The sequence below is a fragment of the Salvelinus namaycush genome, chromosome 28, assembly GCF_016432855.1.
Source record: "Salvelinus namaycush isolate Seneca chromosome 28, SaNama_1.0, whole genome shotgun sequence".
Classification (NCBI taxonomy): Eukaryota; Metazoa; Chordata; class Actinopteri; order Salmoniformes; family Salmonidae; genus Salvelinus; species Salvelinus namaycush.
In genome coordinates, this window is record NC_052334.1 from 25,227,622 (window position 1) to 25,255,003 (window position 27,382).

The 27,382-nt window shown below is 43.6% G+C and overlaps 1 protein-coding gene across 1 annotated transcript; it reads left to right on the forward strand.

The window, feature by feature from the left end:
• Window positions 1-216: 216 nt before the first annotated feature.
• Window positions 217-17,389, forward strand: tmem63c (transmembrane protein 63C). The gene is made up of 22 exons (XM_038967321.1): window positions 217-426; window positions 2,680-2,759; window positions 4,985-5,072; window positions 5,587-5,624; window positions 6,435-6,577; window positions 7,888-7,939; window positions 8,066-8,174; window positions 8,298-8,371; window positions 8,480-8,560; window positions 8,651-8,771; window positions 8,986-9,119; window positions 9,321-9,443; window positions 13,491-13,644; window positions 13,782-13,888; window positions 14,565-14,651; window positions 14,801-14,866; window positions 14,976-15,138; window positions 15,234-15,339; window positions 16,058-16,225; window positions 16,372-16,484; window positions 16,954-17,154; window positions 17,246-17,389. Exons 1-22 carry the CDS (start codon window positions 217-219, stop codon window positions 17,387-17,389), a joined length of 2,562 nt encoding a protein of 853 aa, XP_038823249.1.
• Window positions 17,390-27,382: the final 9,993 nt, after the last annotated feature.

A 27,382-nucleotide genomic window follows, 5' to 3' on the forward strand; every position in this document is an offset into this window, starting at 1 on the left:
GCATTTCTGCCCCAAAAATGCATTTTGATAAAACATGTCAAATGCCTCTCCTGTGAAGTAGTGATGTGTGACATACTTTGATAGCGATTGAGGGCAAACATCAAAAGCATGGCTTGGGATATGTCATACCGTTCAATATGAATCACTTTCCTTTTTCTATTTCCTCAGTTATGGTTGCATGACTTCAGCCCCTGAGACTTAGGCCTTGGCTCACTCATGGTGGATTCTGAGTTTGTGATGAGGGCGCCCCCTCTGGATGGGAGGGATATGGAGCTGAATGTGCTGGGCTTCCTGGACTCTCTGGGGGAGGACAACACCACAGCAGCAGAGAGGTGCTACCGCTCCCACTCCCGCAGCAGTGTCCTGCAGGGCCTGCCTTTTGGAGGGGTGCCCACAGTCCTCGCCATCAATGTTGTCCTGTGGCTGGTATGTTGCTGACACAGACACACAGATACATGTATGTATACACACTCACACGCGCACACACACTACAGTGTTACAGCAATCTCAACCTCTCGTCTTATCTCTGGTACCAGGGAGACATTTTCCCCAAATAAACACCCTTCACGTGAAGTGCAACATTGTATCAAATCATCAACTGGGTCGACCCAAAGCTGTCACTCGTGAACTTGCAAAATTATATCAACTAGCTTATTCCCGGGCCGTCAGAGTTTCCTGAGCAAGTGATCTCGGGACAGACATATGTTTTTTAATGACGATCCCACTGGATGTTTGGAATCATCAGATCATGATATTTAGCTCTTTCAAACTCATGGTTATGAAATAAACCAAACTTGTTTCTCACAAGTGTAGCAGGTTGTAAACTCCTCAAACCACATTTCCAGTCCGAGATTGAGAGCGGTAAATGACTGTAAGTAATACAGTACAGGCATTAACATAAATTAATGTAACCAAATGACGGGGAATTAATGGTACATTTACTAGGCCTACTGGTGACCTGTAATGGGGAATTGATAGAAAATAAACAAAGGGAAAACGATTCACACAATTAAACAATGAATGCACAAGAATTGGCGGGAGACAGCTGGACGCATTCTGGAGAGCTGAGCACATGCATTCTGGAGAGAGACACGCCATGTCTTTGCCAGACACCCCTCCCTTCTTCTTGCAACATTTTAAATTATACTCAACACATTATCTTCACGCATTTTAGATGCTTATTACTGACAGCCGCAACTCAGTCAGCTAGACCTTTTGCCACTCGCACTACCCAAATTGCGGGCTTCCAAAATAGGCATAGGCTTACACACTTGTGATTTGAAACAATCCACAGCAAAACATTTTTTAAATAAGCTAATGATCCTCTGTGGCTAAGTCATGTTAATTTAGACAAGAGTAATTCTAGCCAAATTTGGCAAAAAAAATCTATTTACTTAGAATCTATCTATCTATCTATTTAGAATCCAGCATCCTAACAGTGCACTCTGCACCCGCCAACTTTCCTTTCCAATTCGCAAGAGGCTGAAACCAGAGATCTGTATAATGACGAGATGGTCATGTCTCCGCCCTAACAATAAGAGTTCCAAAGGCGGGAAGGCAGGCGACAAGCTTAGGTCTGCATATTATGCCTATAGAAACGCATTGGGCTTATTCTTGACATATTTTGCCGCGAGTCAGCCCTCTAGTTTCGCCTCTTCCTCTCTGCTGAAATTATATCACCGGAGAAAGCATCCGGCTGAGCGAAAGCGTCCCTCTCTCTATATGTAGCCCATGTATCTGATGCTGTCTGGCCAGAAATAGTATGACATGGCATACTCTTTTGGTCCAGGCAGAATCAGATACATGGTGTACACATACTGAGACAGAGGGGCGCTGTTTTGCTCGCTCGGATGCTTTAACTGAGATCGATGCGTCTTTCCGTCGGCGTGCGTCTCGGTCAAATAAATTATCAATATTTTAATATTTTATTTGGACGGGCAAGAAGGTGGGGCGGGCTAGGCCCCCTAAGACCCGCCCATAATGCTGGATCTGCTTACAAGCCTTCACATTCATCGTTTTATGATACTCCATTCTCTCCATTCACTACTCCATTCTCCTCTTCTCTATAACATACGGTGTGTATACAAATATGCAGAAAGATTACTCTTCCCACTCCAGGATAATAATAGAAATCAATCTGTCTCCAGATTTGTTAATGTACACCTCTGTTCCGCTGTCAGGTCTTGTCAAACTAGATTTCATCTCTGGTTATCAGTCTGTCTACCAGCCCATGTTTAATTGATTCACTGTGATTGTTCCCTTGTAGTCAGGACAACACAGAAGGTTAATAGCAGTGTCTTAATGACGAGTTCAAGTGTGTTTCAAACCTTGATTTCCCCCATGTGACAGCGTACCGCCTCTGCACCATTCCTAACATCACACAAAATAATCATCTGTGGGGCATCAGCGGAACGTGGACACCCACGCAGGGACAAGAAATAGAAGACACGAGACAGGCAGAGAGAAAGGGGATACAACAAGGGGATATTATATATGCAGAGAGCTTAGGAATTGCATTTGGCCATGACTATAAAAGCAGAATGTATTATTCATCTTAGTCCAATACCTTGTTAAACATTGTCCTGGTTGCCCATGCATGGCTTAAGACCAGTAGGGAGGCGCAGGGAGATGGTGGTTGATGAGCTCTGTGTGTCTTATAACTCTTTCTTTGTATTGCAGTTTCTTTTGCTGATCTTTTCCTTTTTGAGGAAGGCTGCGTGGGACTATGGCCGCCTGGCTCTATTGATGGAGAATGACAGGTACAGTAAAGCCTTTCACCTCAGCTTCTTCAAACTCACTGGAGAAATCCGTATCGAAAGCATAATTCATGACTGATTGACACTGCTACTTGAGATTGGCTCCCCCTCCTGAGAAGAAATGGTACTGCCCAGGCATTGTCATACTCATGAAATACTTTGTTTTCCTGTCTCTCTTGCTTTGATGGAGCTCATGTTACACTATTACATTGCTTTAATATAACTATGCCTAACAAAATAGAAACGCAACATGCAACAATTTAAAATATGAGTTATAGTTCATATAAGGAAATCAGTCAATTGAAATAAAGTAGTTAGGCCCTAATCTATTGATTTCACATGACAGGGAATACAGATATGCACCTGTTGGTCACAGATACCTTTTTTTTAAGTAGGAGGGTTGATCAGAAAACCAGTCAGTATCTGGTGTGACCATCATTTGCTTCGTGCAGCGTGACACATCTCCTTCGCATAAAGTTGATCAGGCTGTTGATTGTGGCCTGTGGAATATTGTCCCACTCCTCTTCAATTTCTGTGTGAAGTTGCTGGATATTGGCGGGAACTGGAACATGCTTTCGTACACGTCTACCCAGAGCATCCCAAACATGTTCAATGGGTCACATGTCTGGTGAGTATGCAGGCCATGGAAGAACCGGGACTTTTTCAGCTTCCAGGAATTGTGGACATATCCTTGCGACATAGGGCCGTGCATTATAATGCTGAAATATGAGGTGATGGCGACGGATGAATGGCACGACAACAGGCGTCAGGATCTCGTCACGGTATCTCTGTGCATTCAAATTGCCATTGATAAATACAATTGTGTTCGTTGTCCATAGCTTATGCATGGCCATACCATAACCCACCGCCACCATGGGGCACTCACTTCACGTTGACATCAGCAAACCACCCACCACACAACGCCATACACATGGTCAACAGTTGTGAGGCCGGTTGGATGTACTGACAAATTCTCTAAAACGGCTTATGGTAGAGAAATTAATATTATCTGGCAACAGGTCCGGTGGGCCTGCCAATTGCACGCGCCCTCAAAACGTGCGATGTCTGTGGCATTGTGTTGTGTGACAACTGCACACTTTAGAGTGGCCTTTTATTGTCCCCAGGACAAGGTGTAATGATCATGCTGTTTGCCAAGATAATCCAGCCACCTGACAGGTGTGGCATATCAAGAAGCTAATTAAATGGCATGATCATGTAAACAAATTTGTGCACAAAATTAGAGCGAAATAAGCTTTTTGTGCATATGAAACATTTCTCGGGTCTTTTATTTCAGCTCTTGAAACATGGGACCAAAACTTTACATGTTATTTTTATTCCGTATTGTATACATACATACAATTTAATCACTTTTTACACATTATCACAATCTGTGAGTACAAATGTTTTTTTTTCAGGCCTTGATACCATAATATGCAGAAGGCAATAATGGCACACTCATTGTAGCTCTGATTTTCCTGAATCTTAGGACCTTGTTAGCTTTTAAAGTGACGTGAGGTCGTCAGTCCTCTGTGTGGGTCTGCAGAGTGAGGCTCTGCAACAGCTTACTTCTGCCTGACCTGGAGCCACTCCGGTGTGAGTGTGGGGTTGATTTAGTTCTGCCTGACCAGCAGCGGCTCTCTGCCACCCTGGGGCAGTGACATCTGTTTGTTCTGCGGAGCGGGCGGCCGTCGCGCTAATTCAATTATTACGCTTAAAGTGGCACGCTGTAGAGCTGTCAGCAACGTCAACTTGAAAGAAACATCACCAAACTCAATCACAATGCTTCATTGGATTCCAGGAGCACTGTCCATCCCTCCCCCCTCCTATCATCGATATGATCTCAGATTGACTGGAGTTCTAAGGGGAGGACAGCGTCCTGCATGGAATAGCTATTAGACCCAGCCAACACAATTAGCGCTCATGCTGTCTGCAGGCTCTGTGCCTGACCGTCTGTTGGAAAGAGAGGATATTAACTTCCCACAGTCACTCATTGCAAAATGGGTTCACGTTTGCTATATAATTTTAGGATGCTGTCCAGGCCACTGAAAATCATCCTTCCGAGAATGTGTTTAACGTTGTAGTCTCATATTGTGCAGTCTTGTTGCTCTTGCAGTATAGTGTCTTCCATCTTGTGATGTGATCTATGTGATGCGCTTCCTTCCTTCCTATTCTGTAGGAAGAGACGCATGCACCATAATGATAATCCTGGTATGTCTTCTGTTGCTCAGTCTCACGTCCCTGTTCTACGGAGAGCAGAGTGAGAAGGAGAAGTCCCCGTCAGAGTCCAGCCCGTCAGACTCAGACACCAAGGACTTGGTAAGTCCAACTTTATTATGGATCCAAGTCCAGACAGTAGGATAGTTCTGGAGGTATAGCTGATAAAGGGTGACCCTGTTTGAGTGTGATTCCACTCTTTTTGTAACCCTGATCAAAGCACTTTTCCTTAATTGAGTTGATGAAACATCCAGCTGCACAAACAAAAAATGAAGAAAAGGCAGATTATTTAGAGAATGACTTGATATACATACATACATATACCACACCTGCCTGCGTGACTTGGTAAGATCACCATCGATGTAACACACTATGTTTGATGGAGTAGGACGGAGTAAGACAGGAGTCTTTTCCCAGAGTTTGACAGCAGTGAAGTGGTTTACACCTCAGACTAGACCTATTTAACCCCCATCACTCCCTCAGCGCGTAGGCCTTAATGTTATGCAAATGACATGCACCGCGGACCAGGCGTGCATGGCACTGCCTACAACATATGTGGTATCGATTTGTATTTGATAAGCGATCCACTGAATGTTTTATGTCTTTCCTCCTTTAGGGCTTCTGCTCTTGGCTTACAACACTTTACCATATGAAGTAAGTGTAAAACCGTTTAACCCTCTACCTGTTTTCACTTCTATCATTTTTATTGCCCTTCTCTTCAATGTTGTCATCCCATTAAGCAGCGAAACGAGTGTGTGCTCATGGGATTGTTTGTGCCGTGGTTTACCATAGAGTATTTGTACTTGCTCGAGTCTGACTCCACTCAATGGATTTAGATCCATAACTTCCTCTGTGTCCATGGTTTTCATATTATTATGGTGGAGTTTGGGTTCTTCTGGGTGCTGTTTTTAGCTCTTGTTAGTGGCTGACTGTAATACCTCACCCTGGGATCCCTGGGAAAGTGCTAACCCACCCTGAAAGCTCTCTGTGTGGCCTGGCCTGTGTGGCCTGGCCTGTGTGGCCTGGCCTGTGTGGCCTGGCCTGTGTGGCCTGGCCTGTGTGGCCTGGCCTGTGTGGCCTGGCCTGTGTGGCCTGGCCTGTGTGGCCTGGCCTGCCTGCCGTGGGACCAGCAGGCAACTCTTGTTTCTTCTCTTTTATGAGACAAGTGGGTTTTCTGACCCTCCAGGAGTGCAGTGAGGTATAAGGAGCAGCCCCCTCAATATCACTACCACGGAGCACCTGATTCTGTCTCCCCATAGAAGAGAAGGATTCTGCTCTTCCCACTACAGTCCCATTACACCCATGTGTCTAGTACATGCTGTTTCCCTGTAGACCCCTTCTCAACTGCACACTGCTTTTTTGTTACTCTGTGCTTAGTCTCCTTAGTTTGAATCCTGCCACCCTGGGAAGATCCTCTCTTCCCTCCCCAGTTTCAGAACCTCTCTCTCTGTGTTGCGTCTCCAGGGATGAGGAGATCAGGAGTAAGTGTGGTGTCGATGCTACGACCTACCTGTCCTTCCAGCGCCACATCATCCTGCTCATGACTGTGGTCTGCCTGCTGTCTGTGGCCATCATCCTGCCTGTCAACTTTTCCGGAAACCTCCTAGGTAATTTAGAAGGAATCCTTGGCCTATGTTGGGAGGCCCAGGGATATCCTAGATGCCAGGGGAGGTAGAGGGGCACCTCGCGAGACCAGGCCACACATGCATATACAAACACATACAGGGGTGGGCTAGCACGCATGCACACACACAACAGTTATAAATACAAATGGAAAAAGTCTGCCCATGGATATCTTAAATGTAGGCCACACACACACACCACAGATCCAAACACAGACAAAGTGAAATGACACCGGGGAAGTGAAATGATAGGCTACAATGACTTTGTTCATGATCATGCACTCCGCAAATTACTTGTAACTATAGACAGGTTGGTTGTTTAGCAACAAAGCCGAAGCGTGCACAACTATGGGGCAAAACGGACTAGGTTGGCTTAGCTTGTTGATAACATGTAAGCTATACTTTGTCTCCGATGTTTGTTTGTTTATTGAAAACATAAATACATTTGCACAAGTACTTGTCTCTCAAATACATTGTTACAATTGTTAGCTAGCTAGCGAATTTGAGCCATATTAGCATTGACATTAAATCAGTTAAAACACCTCAAAACAAGACATGGTATCAAGAACATTATGAACCGAGTTGAAACGAGACAATAACGATTCCCCACATAGCAGTTTCTTGTCATTCTTGCTAGCAATCTGGCCATCCAGAATCACAACACGCTGAATAATGCCCAATGGAACCGTGCACATCCTTTTCGTGACGTTGTCCGCTAACCCATCTATAAATTCTTGAATTTTATTTATTGGGGAGTGAACAAAACGTTTGTTGTCAAAACCATTCATCTTGTGGTGTCAGGGGGAGCGGGTTAGCAAAATGCTATCATATCATGCAATTATACCATTTATATAATGGTCAGATATATTTGTAATACAGACTAGCTCAAAACTAAGTGATTTTGATAATTTTCTGGTAAAAGGTAGAGGTGCACTCCCTATCTTTATTTGCTCCATAGCTCGAGGCTGTTTGGCTCATTTCAGTCACCAAGAGGAAGAACTTTGCAGCTGTTTCTGAGTTAATAAACAATGCCATGCTACTGGATGGTAACATTCAAATAAAATCCAGCCCTGAAACAAAACGTAGAATGAAAATAATTTCTATGTCATATCATAGGAATTTGCACGAAGTGGGCAGTTCAGATTTGTCACTTCAAGCCCAGCTATATCATACTTTGTGCAACATCATGGGAAAAAGTGGATTTCTAGTGGTTTGGGTGTTTAAAGTCCCTCCCTTTACTTTAGAAAAATAACTGTTACACACACATTAACTGTTGTATGTCGTCTTTTCTATAGGGGATAATCCTGAAAATTTTGGAAGAACGACTGTGGCTAATCTTTCTGCGAAGTAGGTCAAAGGGCTATTGCTTCTCTTTTTGCAGAGGATTCATAATAATTCAGGAAATGTGCAAGAATATCTTGAGGCCATTGTGGTTATCCAACAGTCATGTGGAAACCTTTTCTTTCCTCTTAGGGACAGCTTCCTGTGGCTCCACAGTATCTTTGCTCTGCTCTACTTCATCATCACAGTGCTGTGTATGGCCCACCACTCTTCACGCCTGGAGTACAGAGAGGACGAGAAGGTGTGTGTGACAGCTCCTCAAACCTAGCCAAATGTATAATGATTACAGCATGGTCAGGTTACTGTCTGAAAACTGAAAGAGACACCCTTTGGTGTCTGTAATTTATTGTTACCATCTTGTCAGGTGGCCAGGACTCTCATGATCACCTGCATCCCCAGAGAGATCTCAGACCCAGGCCTCATCACCAAACACTTCCAGTAATCTTAAATGTTCCCACTTTCCTTACTCTTTCAAGATACAGCTGATACTAATACACCTGATGTGGATAGGTGGTTTAACTCTGTTCCCTCTTCCCTCCACTCTAGTGAGGCCTACCCCAGCTGTACTGTCACTGACCTCCGCTTCTGCTTCAACGTACACAAACTGATGAGGCTTGACTCTGAGAGGTACAGTAACTATGACAATATGGAGAAATGAGTTACATTATTATTTAGTATTTTTTTGGCCTTGTGCAGATTTGAGTTGTTGTGTTTCAGACGAAAGGCGATGAAAGGAAGGCTGTATTTTGCCACTAAGGCCCAGAAGGAGGGGAAGATCATGATTAAGACCCACCCCTGTGCTACCATCTTCTGCTGTGATGTGTGCGGTTTTGAGCAGGTGCATTTGTAACAGAAATGTTACAGTGAATCTTGGTCATAGTAATTATGTTGCGTTGATTGCATTTTGCCACTGGATGGCACTAAAAAACTACATTAGATTTGAGCAGCAACGGGATTCCTCGTCTGTCTGAATTGAAATACAATAAGGGATACAACAGGACTTGATTAATAGTACCGGTATGTAGCTAATCTATATTTTCAACTCTTTGCAGGTGGATGCAGAGCAGTACTACAGTGAGTTAGAGGAGAAACTGACTGATGAGTTTAATGCAGAGAAGCATCGCATCTCGCTCATGAGGCTGGGCATCGCCTTTGTGACCTTTCGGGACGAAAGGATGACTGCTGTGTGAGTAAACTGACCCCTGACCTCTGACTGACCATGGTAATGCACTGTACTGCAGTTTCCCGCAGTGCATGCCTGGAGTGCCAAATTATATGTTTTACTTTCCCCCAAATTCCTGTTACAGGGTTTGATTGAATATGTTCATGAGTGTGTGTCTGCCTGTTTTGTGTGATGACTTTGTGTGTGTGTTGTTTCTCTCCACAGTATTGTCAAGGACTATAGCAGGGTCCGTTGCCGTCAGAAACCCCAGCAGTCAAGCATCACCACGGTAGTTCAGTCTCACAGGTGGGGTGTAGACTACGCCCCGGCACCAAGCGACATCATCTGGTGAGTGAGGTTATCTAAAGCAGATAATGACTAGAAATTCCCTCCCATTGGTTAAGTTATCTAACTATTTAATAGCGTTATCTTACCTGATAGGTGAGTTAAAATATACCGTACGGGATTTGAAACTGACGCATATTAACGAGCGGTACCCTGCATTTTTACATTTAGATTTGTCATTTAGAAGACGCTATTATCCAGAGCGACTTAGTTAGTGCATTAGCAATTCGTTTTACAGTTAGTAGCAAAGAGAGACAACGGCGTATCCCAGTCATAGTAAGCTATTTTTTTCCTCAATAAGTAGCTATCAGTAAGGTCAGCGCTAGTAACAGGCTTCCAAAGACGTTTGCACAGATTGAGTTCACCGTTTGACGGCTCAAGCATACTGTAAATCACCTTTGAAAATCAATTGCAGTGCGCAGGTTGTTAATCTGTGTTACTTTACTTACTCTTACAAGAGGGCCATTCAACAATTTAACCAATTAAATTAGATGGATTTTAGAATGATAGTTGTGTGGGATGTCTTAGAACGTGTTTTAAAGTCCATTTGAGATATAAAATGAAGTGATAACCATCAGCCCCTATGAGGTTACATACAGTTGAAGTCGGAAGTTTACATACACTTAGGTTGGAGTTGTTAATACTCATTTTTCAACCACTCCACAAATTTCTTGTTAACAAACTATAGTTTTGGCAAGTCGGTTAGGACATCTACTTTGTGCATGACACAAGTGATTTTTTTCCAACAACTGTTTACAGACAGATTATTGGTGACCTCCAAGCGTGGTTCATCCTTGGGAGCAATTTCCAAACGCCTGAAGGTACCACGTTCATCTGTACAAACAATAGTACGCAAGTATAAATACCATGGGACCACGCAGCCGTCATACCGCTCAGGAAGGAGACGCGTTCTGTCTCCTAGAGATGAACATACTTTGATGCGAAAAGTGCAAATCAATCCCAGAACAACATCAAAGGACCTTGTGAAGATGCTGGAGGAAACAGGTACAAAAGTATCTATATCCACAGTAAAACGAGTCCTATATCGACATAACCTTCTAAGGTCTTCGAAAGCCAAGTTAACAAACAGATTACTGACCATTTAGAATCCCACCGTACCTTCTCCGCTATGCAATCTGGTTTCAGAGCTGGTGGGTGCACCTCAGCCACGCTCAAGGTCCTAAATGATATCATAACTGCCATCGATAAGAGCCATTACTGTGCAGCCGTATACATCGACCTGGCCAAGGCTTTCGACTCTGTCAATCACCACATTCTTATTGGCAGACTCAACAGCCTTGGTTTCTCAAATGATTGCCTCGCCTGGTTTACCAACTACTTCTCTGATAGAGTTCAGTGTGTCAAATCGGAGGGCCTGTTGTCCGGACCTCTGGCAGTCTCTATGGGGGTGCCATAGGGTTCGATTCTTGGGCTGACTCTCTTCTCTGTATACATCAATGATGTCGCTCTTGCTGCTGGTGATTCTCTGATCCACCTCTACGCAGATGACACCATTCTGTATACTTCTGGCCCTTCGTTGGATACTGTGTTAACTAACCTCCAGATGAGCTTCAATGCCATACAACTCTTCTTCCGTGGCCTCCAACTGCTCTTAAATGCAAGTTAAACTAAATGCATGCTCTTCAACCGATCAATGCCCTGCCCGCACCTGCCCGCCCGTCCAGCATCACTACTCTGGACGGCTCTTACTTAGAATATGTGGATAACTACAAATACCTAGGTGTCTGGTTAGACTGTAAACTCTACTTCCAGACTCATATTAAGCATCTCTAATCCAAAATTAAATCTAGAATCGGCTTCCTATTTCGCAACAAAGCATCCATCTTCGTAAAACTGACCATCCTACCGATCCTCGACTTCGGCAATGTCATTTACAAAATAGCCTCCAACACTCTACTCAACAAATTGGATGCAGTCTATCACAGTGTCATCCGTTTTGTCACCAAAGCCCCATATACTACCCACCACTGCAACCTGTACGCTCTTTCGTTGGCTGGCCCTCGCTTCACTCTTGTCACTAAACCCACTGGCTCCAGGTCATCTACAAGTCTTTGCTAGGTAAAGCCCCACCTTATCTCAGCTCACTGGTCACCATAGCAGCACCCACTCGTAGCACGCGCTCCAGCAGGTATATCTCACTGGTCACCCCCAAAGCCAATTCATCCTTTGGCCGCCTTTCCTTCCAGTTCTCTGCTGCCAATGACTGGAACGAACTGCAAAAATCATTGAAGCTGGAGACTCATATCTCCCTTACTAGCTTTAAGCACCAGCTGTCAGAGCAGCTCACAGATCACTGCACCTGTACATAGACAGTCTGTAAACAGCCCATCCAACTACCTCATCCCCATACTGTATTTATTTATTTATCTTACTCCTTTGCACTCCAGTATCTCTACTTGCACATTCCTCTTCTGCACATCTACCATTCCAGTGTTTAATTGCTATATTGTAATTACTTCGCCACCATGGCCTATTTACTGCCTTAACTCCCTTATCTTACCTCATTTGCATTCACTGTATATAGACTTTTTTTCTTTTTTTCCCTACTGTATTATTGACTATTTTGTTTATTCCATGAGTAACTCTGTGTTGTTGTATATGTCGAACTGCTATGCTCTATTTTGTTTATTCCATGAGTAACTCTGTGTTGTTGTATATGTCGAACTGCTATGCTCTATCTTGGACAGGTCGCAGTTGCAAATGAGAACTTGTTCTCAACTAGCCTACCTGGTTAAATAAAGGTGAAATAAAAAAACCTGAAAGGCCGCTCGGCAAGGAAAAAGCCACTGCTCCAAAACCGCCATAAAAAAGCCAGACTACGGTTTGCAACTGCACATGGGGACAAAGATTGTACTTTTTGGAGAAATGTACTCTGGTCTGATGAAACAAAAATACAACCGTTTGGCCATAATGATCATCGTTATGTTTGGAGGAAAAAGGGGGAGGCTTGCAAGCCGAAGAACACCATTCCAACCGTGAAGCATGGGGGTGGCAGCATCATGTTGTGGGGGTGCTTTGCTGCAGGAGGGACTGATGCACTTCACAAAATAGATGGCATCATGAGGAGGAAAATTATACGGCTATATTGAAGCAACATCTCAAGACATCAGTCAGGAAGTTAAAGCTTGGTTGCAAATGGGTCTTCTAAATGGACGATGACTCCAAGCATACTTCCAAAGTTGTGGCAAAATGGCTTAAGGACAACAAAGTCGAGGTGTTGGAGTGGCCATCACAAAGCCCTGACCTCAGTCCTATAGAACATTTGTGGGCAGAACTGAAAAAGCGTGTGCGAGCAAGGAGGCTTACAAACCTGACTCAGTTACACCAGCTCTGTCAGGAGGAATGGGCTAAAATTCACCCAACTTATTGTAGGACGTTTGACCAAATTTAAACAATTTAAAGGCAATGCTATCAAATACTAATTGAGTGCATGTGAACTTCTGACCCACTGGGAATGTGATGAAAGAAATAAAAGCTGAAATATATCATTCTCTACTATTTTTCTGACATTTCACATTCTTAAAATAAAGTGGTGATCCTAACTGATCTAAGACAGGGAATTTTTACTAAGATTAAATGTCAAGAATTGTGAAAAACTGAGTTTATATGTATTTCTGCTAAGGTGTATCTAAACTTACGACTTCAACTGTATCCCCCATTAGCCAATGAGACAGCCCCGCCAAGCGGTGCTCACTGTTTTCCATGCCGCATTGGCTGTGTGTGTTTGTGCGGAGGGAGTGCTCCCTGGTGGTGCCACAGGCTCTGGGGTTGACCAGTGATTGACTGACTAACTGACTGTGTTTTCCTTCATTAAAACGGAGCACTCGAGTGTGCTGTATCCAACTTGTTATCCACTCCAGTGTGGTTTGTTATTCCCTCCCACGTTAAGGTTTGTTTTTGTTGTATTCATACTTTGTGGATATAAACAGTAGTACAGACTAGCAGAGACATGATGTGGAGAGGTCTGTCATGTCAGCCGTCCAACAGGATAGATCAGTGACCTCCATGTTTTGACCTTTGTGTCTCCAGGGAGAACCTCTCAGTGTGTGGCTCCCGCTGGTGGCTCCGCTGCGTCCTGCTCAACATCCTCCTCTTCCTCATCCTCTTCTTCCTCACCACTCCCGCCATCATCGTCAACACCATGGACAAGTTCAACATCACCCGGCCTGTGGACAGCCTGAGGGTCAGAGTTAATTCCTGAATTACAGTGCTTGAATGGTCCTAATGGGGTGGTGGTGCTGTACAAAAGCAAATAAACTCAGTATTTCCAGAATGAACTATAGCATGATGAACTCATGAGGTTTTGGTTTCTCCCCATAGAGCCCGATCATCACTCAGTTCTTCCCTACTCTATTGCTCTGGGCGTTCTCTGTCCTGCTGCCCTTCATAGTCTACTACTCTGCCTTCTTCGAGTCTCACTGGACCAGGTAGAGTATTGCACTGTTGCAGGCCCCAGCAGATACTGCTCAACCCAAGGCCCACTTCTGTCCCTGAAAAGACAAAACACTGTATTCATCTTCCTCAGACCCTCTTCACGTGTTTTTGTCTGTCTTCTCGACACAATTACACACCTCTCACTGTTCTCTCACTGTCGTTCTCACTGACGCTCTCTCTGTCTCACTGTGTGTGCTCTGTTTGACTGTATTACTTCTCTAGTCAGGTTGTCATAATGATTTTCTGTGGAGATAATGACATGCAAAGTGGTCACGATGCACTGAGGAGCAGAATAGCTCTGCATCCGGAGGAGACAACCTCACACTGCACCTATGAGCACCGTCTCTTTACATAACCACCCCCACCACACACCCATATATTGTGAAGGACTTAATGCAAATCAAATGTTTACTGTTATTGTGAAAGGCGCTGCTTGCTGTAATGAGCCCACTAAGTTGTTTGCATTTGAAACGGAATCATTAAATATGTGAGATGATGCTTTTTGAATGTCGCGTGTGAGTGAGTGTGATTGTGTTTGTGTGAGCTTCTGTCATTAGTGTTCTGTCTCCTGAAATGATTTCATATTCTAACATGTACTACATGTCCAAAACATGTGCTTTGTAACTGCATGTCCTCTTGTGATGTGGTCCATGTTGTGGTGTCCTTTAGATCCAGTGAGAACCAGATCACGATGCACAAGTGCTTTGTACTGTTGGTGTTCATGGTGATCATCCTGCCCTCGCTGGGTCTCTCCAGGTATGAATATAGGAACACGCATGCTGACGTGTAACAGACCACTTATCGCTCACTGCTATGATCATTACAGAGATTGCGTATGATCCAGGATCCTGTGCTTCTGCTCTAAAGTACCTGTGCTTCTTTCCTCTCTTTTTGCCCTACTCTAGTCTGGATCTGTTCTTCAGGTGGCTGTTTGATGTCAACTTCCTGGAAGACAAGGATGTTAAATTGGAGTAAGTGTAATTGTCCAGCCCTCTACTGTTATGGTACCATCTGCTTAGCTAGCTCTGACAGAACTGCCATGGCAATCACACTTCTAAGATATGTCTCCTCTGTGTACAGGTGTGTGTTCCTGCCTGATAACGGCGCGTTCTTTGTAAACTACGTGATCACGTCCAGCCTGATCGGCACGGCCATGGAGCTGCTGCGCATCCCAGCTCTGATGGTGTATGCTCTGCGTCTCTGTTTGGCCAAGCCCGGGGCCGAGCGCATCCACGTCAAACGGGTGACAGGAGCAGTATTTGACTGTATTATTTGTGTGCATCTTTGATTTATCAAATAACCATTTTTTTTTAATATATATTTTTTTTATAACTCCAGAGCCAGGCCTATGAGTTCCAGTTTGGTCTGGAGTACGCCTGGTCCATGTGCATCTATGCTGTTAGCATGACTTACAGTATCACCTGTCCCATCATCATGCCCTTTGGTGAGTGCGTGTGTGGAGGCTAAAGAAGCATGCTTGTCTTTGCTTCTCACCTCCTTCCTATGTGTGTGTCTCCTTCCTTCCTTTGTGTGTGTGTGTCCTTCCTGTGTGTGTGCTCAGTGGAAGCCTCTCTCCTGCTACTGTAACCTTGGTCACCTCTGCTGCCAGCCTGGTGCAGACTGTGAAGTGTATGTTCTGTAGTTCGAGATGCTCAGGCACAGCGAGTTGTGAGCCAGACGCCCACTCCACTTCTGTCTCTGCCCAGAGCCGCTACTCGCCTTTATTTATTTAGTTTCTGTACAGAACTTTGAGATATCAGCTGATGTAAGAAGGGCTATATAAATACATTTGATTTGATTTACTGCTGCTACTCTCCTTTGTTTACTGCTGCTACTCTCCTTTGTTTACTGCTGCTACTCTCCTTTGTTTACTGCTGCTACTCTCCTTTGTTTACTGCTGCTACTCTCCAGGCCTTGACACCTGCCTTCCACATTGTACCAGGCCTGGGCTCCGCTGCATGCTGTCTTTAACCTGTTATTCACTCTGTAGCGAGTTGGAGTTGGGGTCAATTCCATCTAAATTCTAGTAAATTCCGAAGTCAGCCGACAGGAATGGGAGTTTAATTGACCTCAACTATGCTTTAGACTGAAGTTAGCACTTTACAATAGATGATAGGCTGCATATGTCCTCATCAGTCAGCTCTGTAATGTCTCTCTCTCAGGGCTGCTCTACCTGATCCTAAAACACATGGTGGACCGTTACAACATCTACTATGCCTACGTGCCCACCAACCTCAACCAGCGCATCCACACTGCAGCCATCAGCCAGGTCATCGTGGCACCCATCCTCTGCATGTTCTGGCTCCTGTTCTTCTCTGTGCTCAGGCTGGGTACTTCCTGGTTCCTGTTACCATAGCCTATCAAACAGACCGATATATGTGGGTTACCCACTGTTAGTCAGACATAGCTTAGTGGCTGCTAGAGTCGTCATATATGGTGATATGGTCTTGATTGTGGTTCTTCTCTTGTGCTCCAGGCCCAATGTGTCCCATCACCCTCTTCACCTTTGTGTCGCTGCTCTCCTGCCTTGTCTTCTCCCTCTTCGGCCTATGCCTTAGGAAACAGCCTGACAAGTCATCAAGCTACCAGGTCAGCGATAGTATGAACAATGGGACATAGTGCTGTACTTGTGTTAGGGCTAGCACAGCCTTAGTTTTTGACAAACTCTATGTAATTTATTAAGCCTAAGTACCTCGACCATGGGCTATGTCTTTATGAGATGTGGTATTTAAGCATCTGCTGTCGCAGTGCAGCTATGCTCTTGAGATAAATCCCTATAATTTCACAGTGCGAGATTATTATTGACCCCTCCCCCCTGGCTTAATTATCACTGTCCCAATGTGTTCCAGATGTTTGACCAGATGTCTGCTGACCAGCCAGCAGAAGGGGCCTTCACTGATGCAGAGAGAAGCTCCACCCCCTCCACCACCCCCTCCAATGTACCTGTCTTTCTTTATTCACACCACTCTCAATCTCTGTATAATAAGCTCATAACTAGTAGATATGTATGAGTCGTTTTAGTAATTAGTAACTCCTTTCTCTGTGTCTCTCCCCTCAGCTGTTTGTGGCATCTGTGTTGCTGGAGCCAGAGCTAGGCCTGACCCCCATGCCCTCTCCAGCTCACCAGAGCTACGGGACCATGGCCAGCTCCCAGGACAGAGAGGAGCAAGAGGAGGAAGACGACCAGGTTGAGACTGTCGAGACCAAGCTCCAGGACCCTCCAAACCCCTATTACTCCAGCCCCCTCATGGACAGCCCAGTGGGCTACCAGTGACTCAGACCCCTATTACTCCAGCCCCCTCATGGACAGCCCAGTGGGCTACCAGTGACTCAGACCCCTATTACTCCAGCCCCCTCATGGACAGCCCAGTGGGCTACCAGTGACTCAGACCCCTATTACTCCAGCCCCCTCATGGACAGCCCAGTGGGCTACCAGTGACTCAGACCCCTATTACTCCAGCCCCCTCATGGACAGCTCAGTGGGCTACCAGTGACTCAGACCCCTATTACTCCAGCCCCCTCATGGACAGCCCAGTGGGCTGCCAGTGACTCACCCCCCTCCCTAACCTCCATACCTTCTCTTATTTATAAGAGAGAAATGTTTTTTTTTAAACCCTTGTTTTACCCTCTTCCACATCCAAGCCCCTCTGACTGTACAATGTTTGTGAGGGGCCCTTTTGGATTTTGTCTTTGGAGGTTCTTTGGAACCAAAGGCTGAAATAGGTTCTTCCCCAGCCCAGTGGGGGCTTCATCTTAAAGCTGTCAGCATAAATAAACAATACGGAGGATACTTCAAACAAATGTGCATCTGTAGTTTTCTGACTGCTTCATGTCTCCCTTTTTTCCCCTCTATAAGTGAATGAACTTTACCATACTGTATGTGACCTGACTGGGAATGACTGTGTAGTGAAGAAGGACACTATCTTTGTGTACCACTGGGAAAGGAGTAGGGATGAATTCCACCAGTTCAGTGGGTTTTAACCCAATGACCCTACTAGACAGAGTGGTCTTGGCTCTGGGGGATCTGGCTCTGGTGTGGTAGAGCTCTGCGAGGCAGGGTTGCGGGTCGGGATCAAGCCATCTGCAGTGGGAGAACAGGACAGACGGAGGGAAGGCAGAGTGGAACTCCAAGCTCTAAAACCCTATGGAGGAGAAGGGACAACGGGTCTGATACTATTGCATTTATTGTCAAGGTTCTTGTTTTTGCTCTTCTGTACTGTCAGTTGTATGTGATATTATTGAGCTGAGGGGCGGGTTGTGTGTATTGTTTAATGTATAGTGTATAGTTGTATAGTGCCATCCCTTTTATTAATGTTTATCAATGACTGTTATTATGAGAACATCATAGTTGTGTTCAGTAGGAGGAAATGGGAGAAAAGATTTCAAAACAGAAAACAAAAAGGAGTACTCTTATTGGACAAGTTCAGGTAGCACCTGAAGTCCTCCATTTTAGAACATTATCTCCAATTTACTTGGGTTTTAAAACATTGTGCGTAAGGGTCCGGCCGCAGAAATAGTCTTGAAAGGATACTAGTAGTACCCTATTGCATCATGGTTTCAGTAGTCCAAACCAGTCGTCCGCTCCACTGCATGTTGCGAACGTATACCTTGTTATACTCCATGTCCACCCATCAAACTAAAGACTCGGCTGATCTCACTGTTTGACTCAATCATACAGTAACCTTTGCTAGTTTTGTATTGCGAGTGTTTTGCTGCTCGAGGGAGAGCAGGTTTCCATGCCAAACTGAATGGAAACTGATATTGGTTTGTAATTGTGCTCTCTTGCTGTGCCTTGAAGAAAAACTCACTATGTTGCATGGACTGAACTGAAGAGCAGGGAAAAGCGGGAGACCGATTCAAACAAACACGCATATGTACACATTCTGGCCATAGTTCTATCCAATGCATAGCTATTATCATTGATAGCTATTATCCTACTTTGTGGGAGCAGCCATCTTCCTATGTATTGTGTGTCATACAGTTCCTTCAACCAATAGACAAGCAGCAGACCTGGGTTCAATACAGTACATGCATATAAGTATTTAGTAAAAGTTTTATTTTCTGTGTATTTGAGTATTTTCTAATGTAGCAGAATTTAACTACTTATATTTGAAGTATTAGAAAGTATATTCTAATAGTTTCCTATAAATAGCCTACTATTTTGAAATGCTTATTTCTAATATTTTTTTAAACCTACAGGACAAGGTTCGAATGCATGGAGTATTTAAATGCACTTGTCTGTGTATTTGAGGATTTTCAAGTACATGCCAATACTTCCAAATACATTCCAATATTGAACTACTTATTTTCAAGGAAAACACATCGACATACTTGCTTCAAAATGTCTTTGAAAGTAGTTGAAAAAGTATTTGAACCCAGGTCTGACGAGCAGTGTGCTCCGCAGACCACTGAGCTAATGATGTTGACTCATTATGTGCAGACTGTACTTGCTAGTCTTATGGGGTTTTTCAATGGAAGCATTTGGATTGTGGTGCCTTGTTGTCGGTGTCTTTGCAGTTTCTAACTGCTGTATTCTGTGATCATATATTCAAGCTCTTTGTCGATGATATAATGGGATTTGAAAGTTGATTCTCTGGTGTCTTTTCCCTTCCTATGATTTGATTATAAGCTGTAGTTACAGTACCAGTCAAAAGTTTGGACACACCTACTCATTCAAGGGTTTTTCTTTGTTTTTACTATTTTCTACATTGTAGATTTAATAGTGAAGACAAAAACTATGGAATCATGTAGTAACCATAAAAGTGTTAAACAAATTCTTCAAAGTAGCCACCCTTTGCCTTGATGACAGCTTTGCACACTCTTGGCATTCTCTCAACCAGCTTCATGAGGAATGCTTTTCCAACAATCTTGAAGGAGTTCCCATATATGCTGAGCACTTGTTGGGTGTTTTTCCTTCACTCTGTGGTCCAAACCATCTCACTTGGGTTGAGGTCTGGTGATTGTGGAGGCCAGGTCATCTGATGCAGCACTCCATCACTCTCCTTATTGGTCAAATAGCCCTTACACAAACTGGAGGTGTGTTAGGTCATTGTCCTGTTAAAAAACAAATGATAGTCCCACTAAGTGCAAACCAGATGGGATGGCGTATCGCTGCAGAATGCTGTGGTAGCCATGCTGGTATAAGTGTGCCTTAAATTCTAAATAAATCAGTGTGACCAGCAAAGCCCCCCCACAACATCACACCACCACCTCCATGCGTCACGGTGGGAACCACATGACATCAAGGCAAAGGGTGGCTACTTTGAAGAATCTCAAATATAAAATATATTTGGATTTGTTTAACACTTTTTTTTGGTTACTACATGATTCCATTTGTGTTATTTCACAGTTTTGTTGTCTTCACTATTATTCTACAATGAATAACCCTTGAATGAGTAGGTGTGTCCAACCTTTTGACTGCTACTGTATGTTTGTCGTTTTGTCATCATTCATATATTTTGGTTTTTCCTGAGCCCAAAGGAAGCTACAGAATGTATATAATAGTACTCCAAAATTCAAACGGTATAATTGTCAACCTAAGAAATGTCACCCAAAGTTACATGTCCAGTGTACTTTAGTGCAGCCCTGTGAAGGTTGTCATTTTATAGTCCTTGAAGTATATTCTTGATATACCCTGTCTTTTTGAAATAGTGTTTGTCAGAAGTGATTTTGAGAAACGGAGGGAATATTATAGGATAAATGTACTGTGTCTCATAAAATCAAAGTTATTTGTTTGATTTGAGGGGGGAATAAAATTGTGTTTTATGAACAAATGTTCAGCATAACAAGAAACCAACCTTTTGGCCACACACAAACTGTGTAGGCCTAGGCTACCATCTGAGATGTTCATAGTGGAGAGCACCACAGTAAAATCAGTTTGAATAGAGAAACCCCAACCCAGAAATCCCCTAAGCTCACCAAACGTGTGCTCTGGATTTCAGCTTCAGCATGTTTCACAGGTCATACAGTTCTTTAACATGTACTTATAGGAAAATAATCATCTTTTTTTAATGATGGTCACAACGGTTGATTCCGTTTCATTTCAGGTAATCATGTGCAAACATCAAAAAGTTAAAGAACCAAACTTTCTTCATGTCCCAATAACCATGCGAGGAGGAAATGTACTTGTAAAACCCACAGATTTGATGCTAAATGAGCTCTATTGTTCCTCTGTCATTTGTGCTCATACATCAGATGCTCTTCACATGGTCGCTCCGGCTCTGTTTTGGGAATACAGTGGTTTTCCAGACTTTGCTCAAGCTCTTATTTTCATCCTTTACGGGAAACTGGTGTGTCCTTTCTGAAATACTACTTATAGATTTCTCTGAAGCATTTACTTTCGCAGGGAAATAAAGTAAAACTAACATTATGTCATCTTGATGTAAATGTGTGGCTATGTTTTTTTTTATTGAGACCTGAGGTTGAGGAACAGCGGGAGAGTGTGTGTGTGTGTGTGTAGTAGTGACCTCCATCTGACCGACAGGCCTGAGCTGTTCTGTGTCAAAAGTCTTTTGAAGTGCTGTGAGTTCAATTAAAACTGAATCTGTTGCTGCCACGCATCTTGTGCTACAGGCTCCTTATTCCCTCTCCGTCTGCTGTGGTCTGTAGGGAAGGGCACGGAGTCACAAGTTCAGCAGAAGGCACAGAGGTTCTGGTCAAAGAAAAATCAAAGGGGTGACTGCAGAGAGCTAACCAAGCTTTTATAGTGGATTTTTACAGTCTGGTTTCTCTTGTTGTCCGTGAGAAAATGTAGTCTACAAGTGACCAAGGCTCATTGTCCAAGCACATTTGGATATTCAGCAATGCGTGCAAGTTTCTCACACATGGTCCAAGAGAAGAAAAAATATCTCACACTGAGCATACAAAACATTAAGAACACCTGTTCTTTCCATGACAGACTGATCAGGTGAACGTTAGGATCCCTTATCGATGAAGTGGTTTTAACAAGTGACAATCAGTATTCGGGTATTTGAACCACCTTGTCGGCTCAGGTATTGTTCTCAATCTGTTGTCCTCAAAGGTTCTGATTTGTAAGATTATGATGTATGTGCCATACTTAACATTTTGGCATCTTTTCTAAATCACCAGTTTTGTCAAAATGCATTTGTCAGCCTGTCACTGCTGAATCAAGGCCGTGTGGGGAATGAATTCCACTATGGCTCTCTGCTGATCAGATTTGCTCCCCAATGGCCATGAATTTGCCTGGCCAGAGAGTTTAATATGGCAGACAGAGCTACAGAGACTGGGTTAATGCATGCAGGTGCTCACCTCCATGATGGCCCATTTTCTGGAGCAGTACTGCATACAAACTAGCCTGGGGACAAGCATGTGTGTATACTGGAGACCTCATTGGTCCCTTAAACTTCATGTGGGGATTGTAGTTCGAATGGGGGCAATTAGTTGCATGAGGCTGCCTGTCGCCAGATCAGGGTAGAGGAGGAGGAGAGCTGAGACTCCAATGCCAGTGAATAACATCGATCTTAGTGCTGTGTAGAACTTGCCTCAGCCTCCCTAAGATCTACGCTATCAATTATAATTAATTTACAGAGACTTTAAGATAAAAACCTATTATTCTGATTTATATATTTCAGCTTTTATGTGGGATAAATGTAGTGTTTTATTAGAATCCCCATTAGGTAATGCTAAAGCAGCAGCTGCTCTTCCTGGGGTCCACACAAAACATAAAACATGACAATACAGAACATTAATAGACAAAAACAGCTCAAGGACAGAACTACATACATTTAAAATAAAAAATATACACTTTCTTACATTCATACCTTGGCATTCCATGCATCATGTACTCATTATAATGGTAATACTGCAGCCATTCATTTTCCCATACATTGCGATCATTTGCTCTACTGTTACAATTGCTTTGTCTTAGCAGGTCCTGATATCCTAATCTCACAGCTTCCTTGAATCTTGATATCCTCACAGCATCAGTTGTTCGTAAACACCAGAGAGAATCTCACAGCAGGAGCCATCCTTGTCCTCGGTTCTTCCGTTTGACGTCAATACTTTGCATAATCATGTGGTTCATAGATGCTGCACACCACGTCTTTTCAACGTGGATAATTGGGTCATATTAGGTAGATATGTTCCAACCTATGTTCACCCATTTAAAAAAGACAGCCAAAAGTTTGCTGAATTCCCAATGCTATGCTTTCAACCATCTAAAAGCACAACTAAATTCCAATGTAAAATCAATGTCAGATTTTTGGTTTAGTTGTCTCCTAAATGTGTTACCACTGCACTTTCAGCCATTTAAAAGCACAACAAAGTTCAAATAGGAATACAATGTCAGATATTTTGTTTATTTATACAACAACTTAATGTGTCACTGTGCTTCATCTAATAGCACAACCAAATTACCTGGGTTGCAATTAGGGTACATTAAAGTAGGCCTACATGGCACGTGATCAATGCCGTTTGAGATTCTGTGCAGATTATTATAACAATTGTAAAGATTTCCACAGACCTTGTGACCTGCAATGCTTTCTACGATTGCATAGAACATTTATTGTTACAGTAACCTCAAAATGTGGCAATGGATGTCTTACTCTTCAGGTTGAATAAATATTGTTACATTCATTTGTAAGATGGCCTTAACAACAGGGTATTTACCATAGAGATCCTATTAAATTACTTTAATTTCCATTTCTATGCTATTTACTGTCTTAAAGTAATATTGAATTGTGTTTTTTTGACACATCTCCTTTAAAAGTTGACATTTTGTTGTATCTACTGGTTGGATAGTTCCATCTTAGCCACTGGTGAAGAAGGCACAACAGTGACTCTTTCACCTCAGGAGGCTGAAGAAATGTGGCCTGTCCCCGAGGGACCTCACAGTGTTCTACAGGAGCACCATCGAGAGCATATAGCCTGGTATGGCAACTCCACCGCCGCTGACCGCAGGCACTACAGAGGGTGTAACGCTCAGCCGAAAGCCCCATTTGGGTGCACACTGTCCCTTCAGGACACCTACAAGACCAGGTGTCGTAGGAAAGCCAAGAAGATCATCAGGGACCCCAGCCACCCAAGCCATGCCCTGTGCTCCCTGCTTCCATCACTCAGACGCAGGCAGGGGGTCCCCCATAATCCTGAGTGAAAGAGAGAGAAAAAAAAAATATGCCTGACATTTTCCCCTGTCACCACAGGCAACTGCTTGGAGCACGTGAATTCCTTTGGGTGTGTGGCAAAGAACTTTCCCCCTCTTATCTCCAGATGCTCAGGATAGAATATTATTATTCCCCCACAGTTTATGCAGCCTCCTTATTTTCACATGCAAATTCAGCTTAATCAGTTGCTGTTGTTTTATATTTACATATCTTTAGTTAAAAAATGTAATGTAATGAAAATATAAGTTGCAGTTGTCATTTCACTCTCACTTTTTATTCCACCCCAGATTGCATAAGTTTACACAAGACTTGTAGAAGCAGGCTATAGTTGAGTGGCTATAGTTGATCATTGTGTTCCAGGTCAGCCAGGGCTTTGAAGGCCAGACAGGGGGGACAGTGTCTTGCCCTCAGATCTTGGAGGAGATCGATGTGAGATCCAGCGTGGCGCTGTAAAGGTCTTGGCAGGCAGCGTGTCACAAAAGGTTGAGCTCATTAGAGGAATGTTGTCGGCATGAAATGCCACTGTCTCCATCTCCCAGAAAAGGTGTCAAGATCTGTTATCTAATGCAGGAGAACAGGGCCATTAGAAGGTGGCTTCGTCTGTTACCATGGCTTCATACTTCAATTAGAATGTAACCTTTCTGGGCCTCCCGAGTGGTGCAGCAGTCTAAGGCACTGCATCACAATGCTAGATGTGTCACTACAGATCCGGGTTCAATCCCTGGCTGTATCACAACCGGCTGTGATCGGGAGTCCTATAGGGCAGCGCACAAATGGCCCAGCGTCGTTTGGGCCCAGCATCGTCTGTATCCTCTGACACACTGGTGCGGCTGATCGGCGGGTGTTAAGATGCATGGTTTGGCGGGTAATTTTTGACCTTTGCCTCCCAAGCCCGTTGGGGAGTTGCAGCAATGAGACAAGATCAAAATTGGGGAGAAAAAGGGGGTAAAGAAATAAAGAATGTAACCTTTCTAATGTTTAGACTGCAAGCCAGTCAAGAGAGAGAGAAAGAGAGAGGGACTACGTTACTTGAATGATGTTCTGTATCACTGCCTGTACTTTTTAGTGGCACAGTCTGTACCAGCATAGAGGAAAATATAACAAACACTCTTTGCCAATTGAGAGACCTCAAATTAACTGGGAAGTCAGTTGTAAACTCTGTAAGATTTCAACTAAAAATCTTCACCTGTTTATGACATTTTAACACTGTCATCAAACTGTCATGAAAGAGCACAAAAAGAGAAGTGCTTCTCCTCTTGTTGCTAAGGCAATGGTGGTTGCCATGCTGCAGTGGTTGAGCTGAGGCGAAGCGAGATGGCAGACTCACTCATTAGTATTCAGCTGCCTCCAGGCTGGATGATCTTAGAGTGTTAACCTGATCAGCCCCAGTCTGCTAGCCCCCTCCACCTCCCTACAGCCCCCCTCTCCTCTATATCATACATCAGTCACCCTACCCCGCCCGCCAGCCAGCTCCACTGAAGAGTGTCTGTATGCCTCCAAAAACAAATAGCTCTCTGGACCCTTGCTTAGCAGTTTCCATGACAACATCCAATCCCCCTTCATTCCAAAGCACATTGCAGACTTTCTAAAAAATAATGTGTCTGTTGTCTTTTCTAACAGGCTTGTCTCCCCCAGAAAGCCCCAGGACTGATCCCCCAGCAGCCATCAGGTATGGCACAATATCTTCAGTTGGCGTCAAGGGACAACATTTGATTACTCTGCAGTACAGATAGTTTCAAGTTTCAAGTGTTATTATTCATATGTGCGGGATGCACAAGGTGAACACCGTCCAACGAAATGCATACTTGCAGGTTCCTTCTCAACAATGCAACAATAATAAGAAATCATAAAAGAAAACCCAGTGGGTACAGACGTCAGTTCAATGTGCAATTTTAATTTACATTTGGTTGAATTGTCAACTAACGTGAATTCAACAAAACATTTCACCATGTCATTGGATTTAGGTTAAAAGTTGGGTGAAAAAAATACTAAATTCCCTTATGTTGATGACCTTTTGCGATACCAATCAGTTTGCATGTTGATTCAACATCACCACATTGATTTTTGGGGATGAAGTGACATGGAAACAACGATGGCTGAACCAGTTTTTGCCCATTGGGAAGGATACGAGCATGAAGTAAATGGCTCAGTAGAATAGAATATACATTTTAGCAAAAGTATAATACAAGAAGGCACAATTTACAATCCGATATTTACATGTGTTTTGGGGAAGAGGGGATTGAGGGCAAGTGTTTAAATTGTTCCGTATTTAGCAATTATAATAAGAGTCTGGTAGCTGCAGTTGCACAGTGTGTGTGTGCGTGTGTGCGTGTGTGCGTGCGTGCGTGCGTGCGTGCGTGCGTGCGTGCGTGCGTGCGTGCGCAGCCAGGTCACCGGTGATACAAGTCAGTATTTAACGTCCTAACGTCCATCCATGTCTGAGGACGTTGGGAGATGACGTGTAAACCGGCCACTAGGGGCAACAGTGAGCATTCTAGTAGGTTTCCGTTTTGCTACAGCATTGTGGACGGGATGTTTGATGAGCGTAAGCATCTGCCTCAGGTTGCATGTTTGAATCCAGCGATAGATAGTTGTTTTTAATTTTTTTGTTTTAAGCCTATCACAAACCTTAACCCTTACCTTAACCATTCAGAGTTAATGCTTAACCTTAACCTTAACCCTTACCTTAACCATTCAGAGTTAATGCTTAACCTTAAGATTTTGGAGTTAATGCCTGAACTTAACCTTAAACACGATGAAATTGTACAATTGGAACAACTTTGAAATGTGATGTTTGAGAAACATGGATGAACATCTAATTCTGACATGAGACTGTGAAAGCTGGTAGGCGTGCGTGAGTACATTATGTGCTAAGTTGCGGAGAGTCTGGTAGCAGCAGGTGAGTACATTATGTGCTAAGTTGCGGAGAGTCTGGTAGCAGCAGGTGAGTACATTATGTGCTAAGTTGCGGAGAGTCTGGTAGCAGCAGGTGAGTAACCAAAAATTGCCATTTGGTTTGTGCGTTATGTTCAGAAAACCACAAGTTCGTTCTGGAAGTATCAAATTCAAAAATATTACTAAAAATATTTATAATCATGAAATCACAAGTGAAATATACCAAAACACAGCTTAGCTTGTTGTTAATCCACCTATGGTGTCAGATTTTGAAAACATGCTTTACAACGAAAGCAATCCAAGCGTTTGTGAGTTTATCATTCACTAGACAAAGAACAAAAGAATAGCTAAAACAGCTAGCCTTAAATTAGCTTGGTCACGAAAGTCAGAAAAGCAATAAAATTAATCGCTTACCTTTGATAATCTTCGGATGTTTGTACTCACGAGACTCCCAGTTACACAATAAATGTT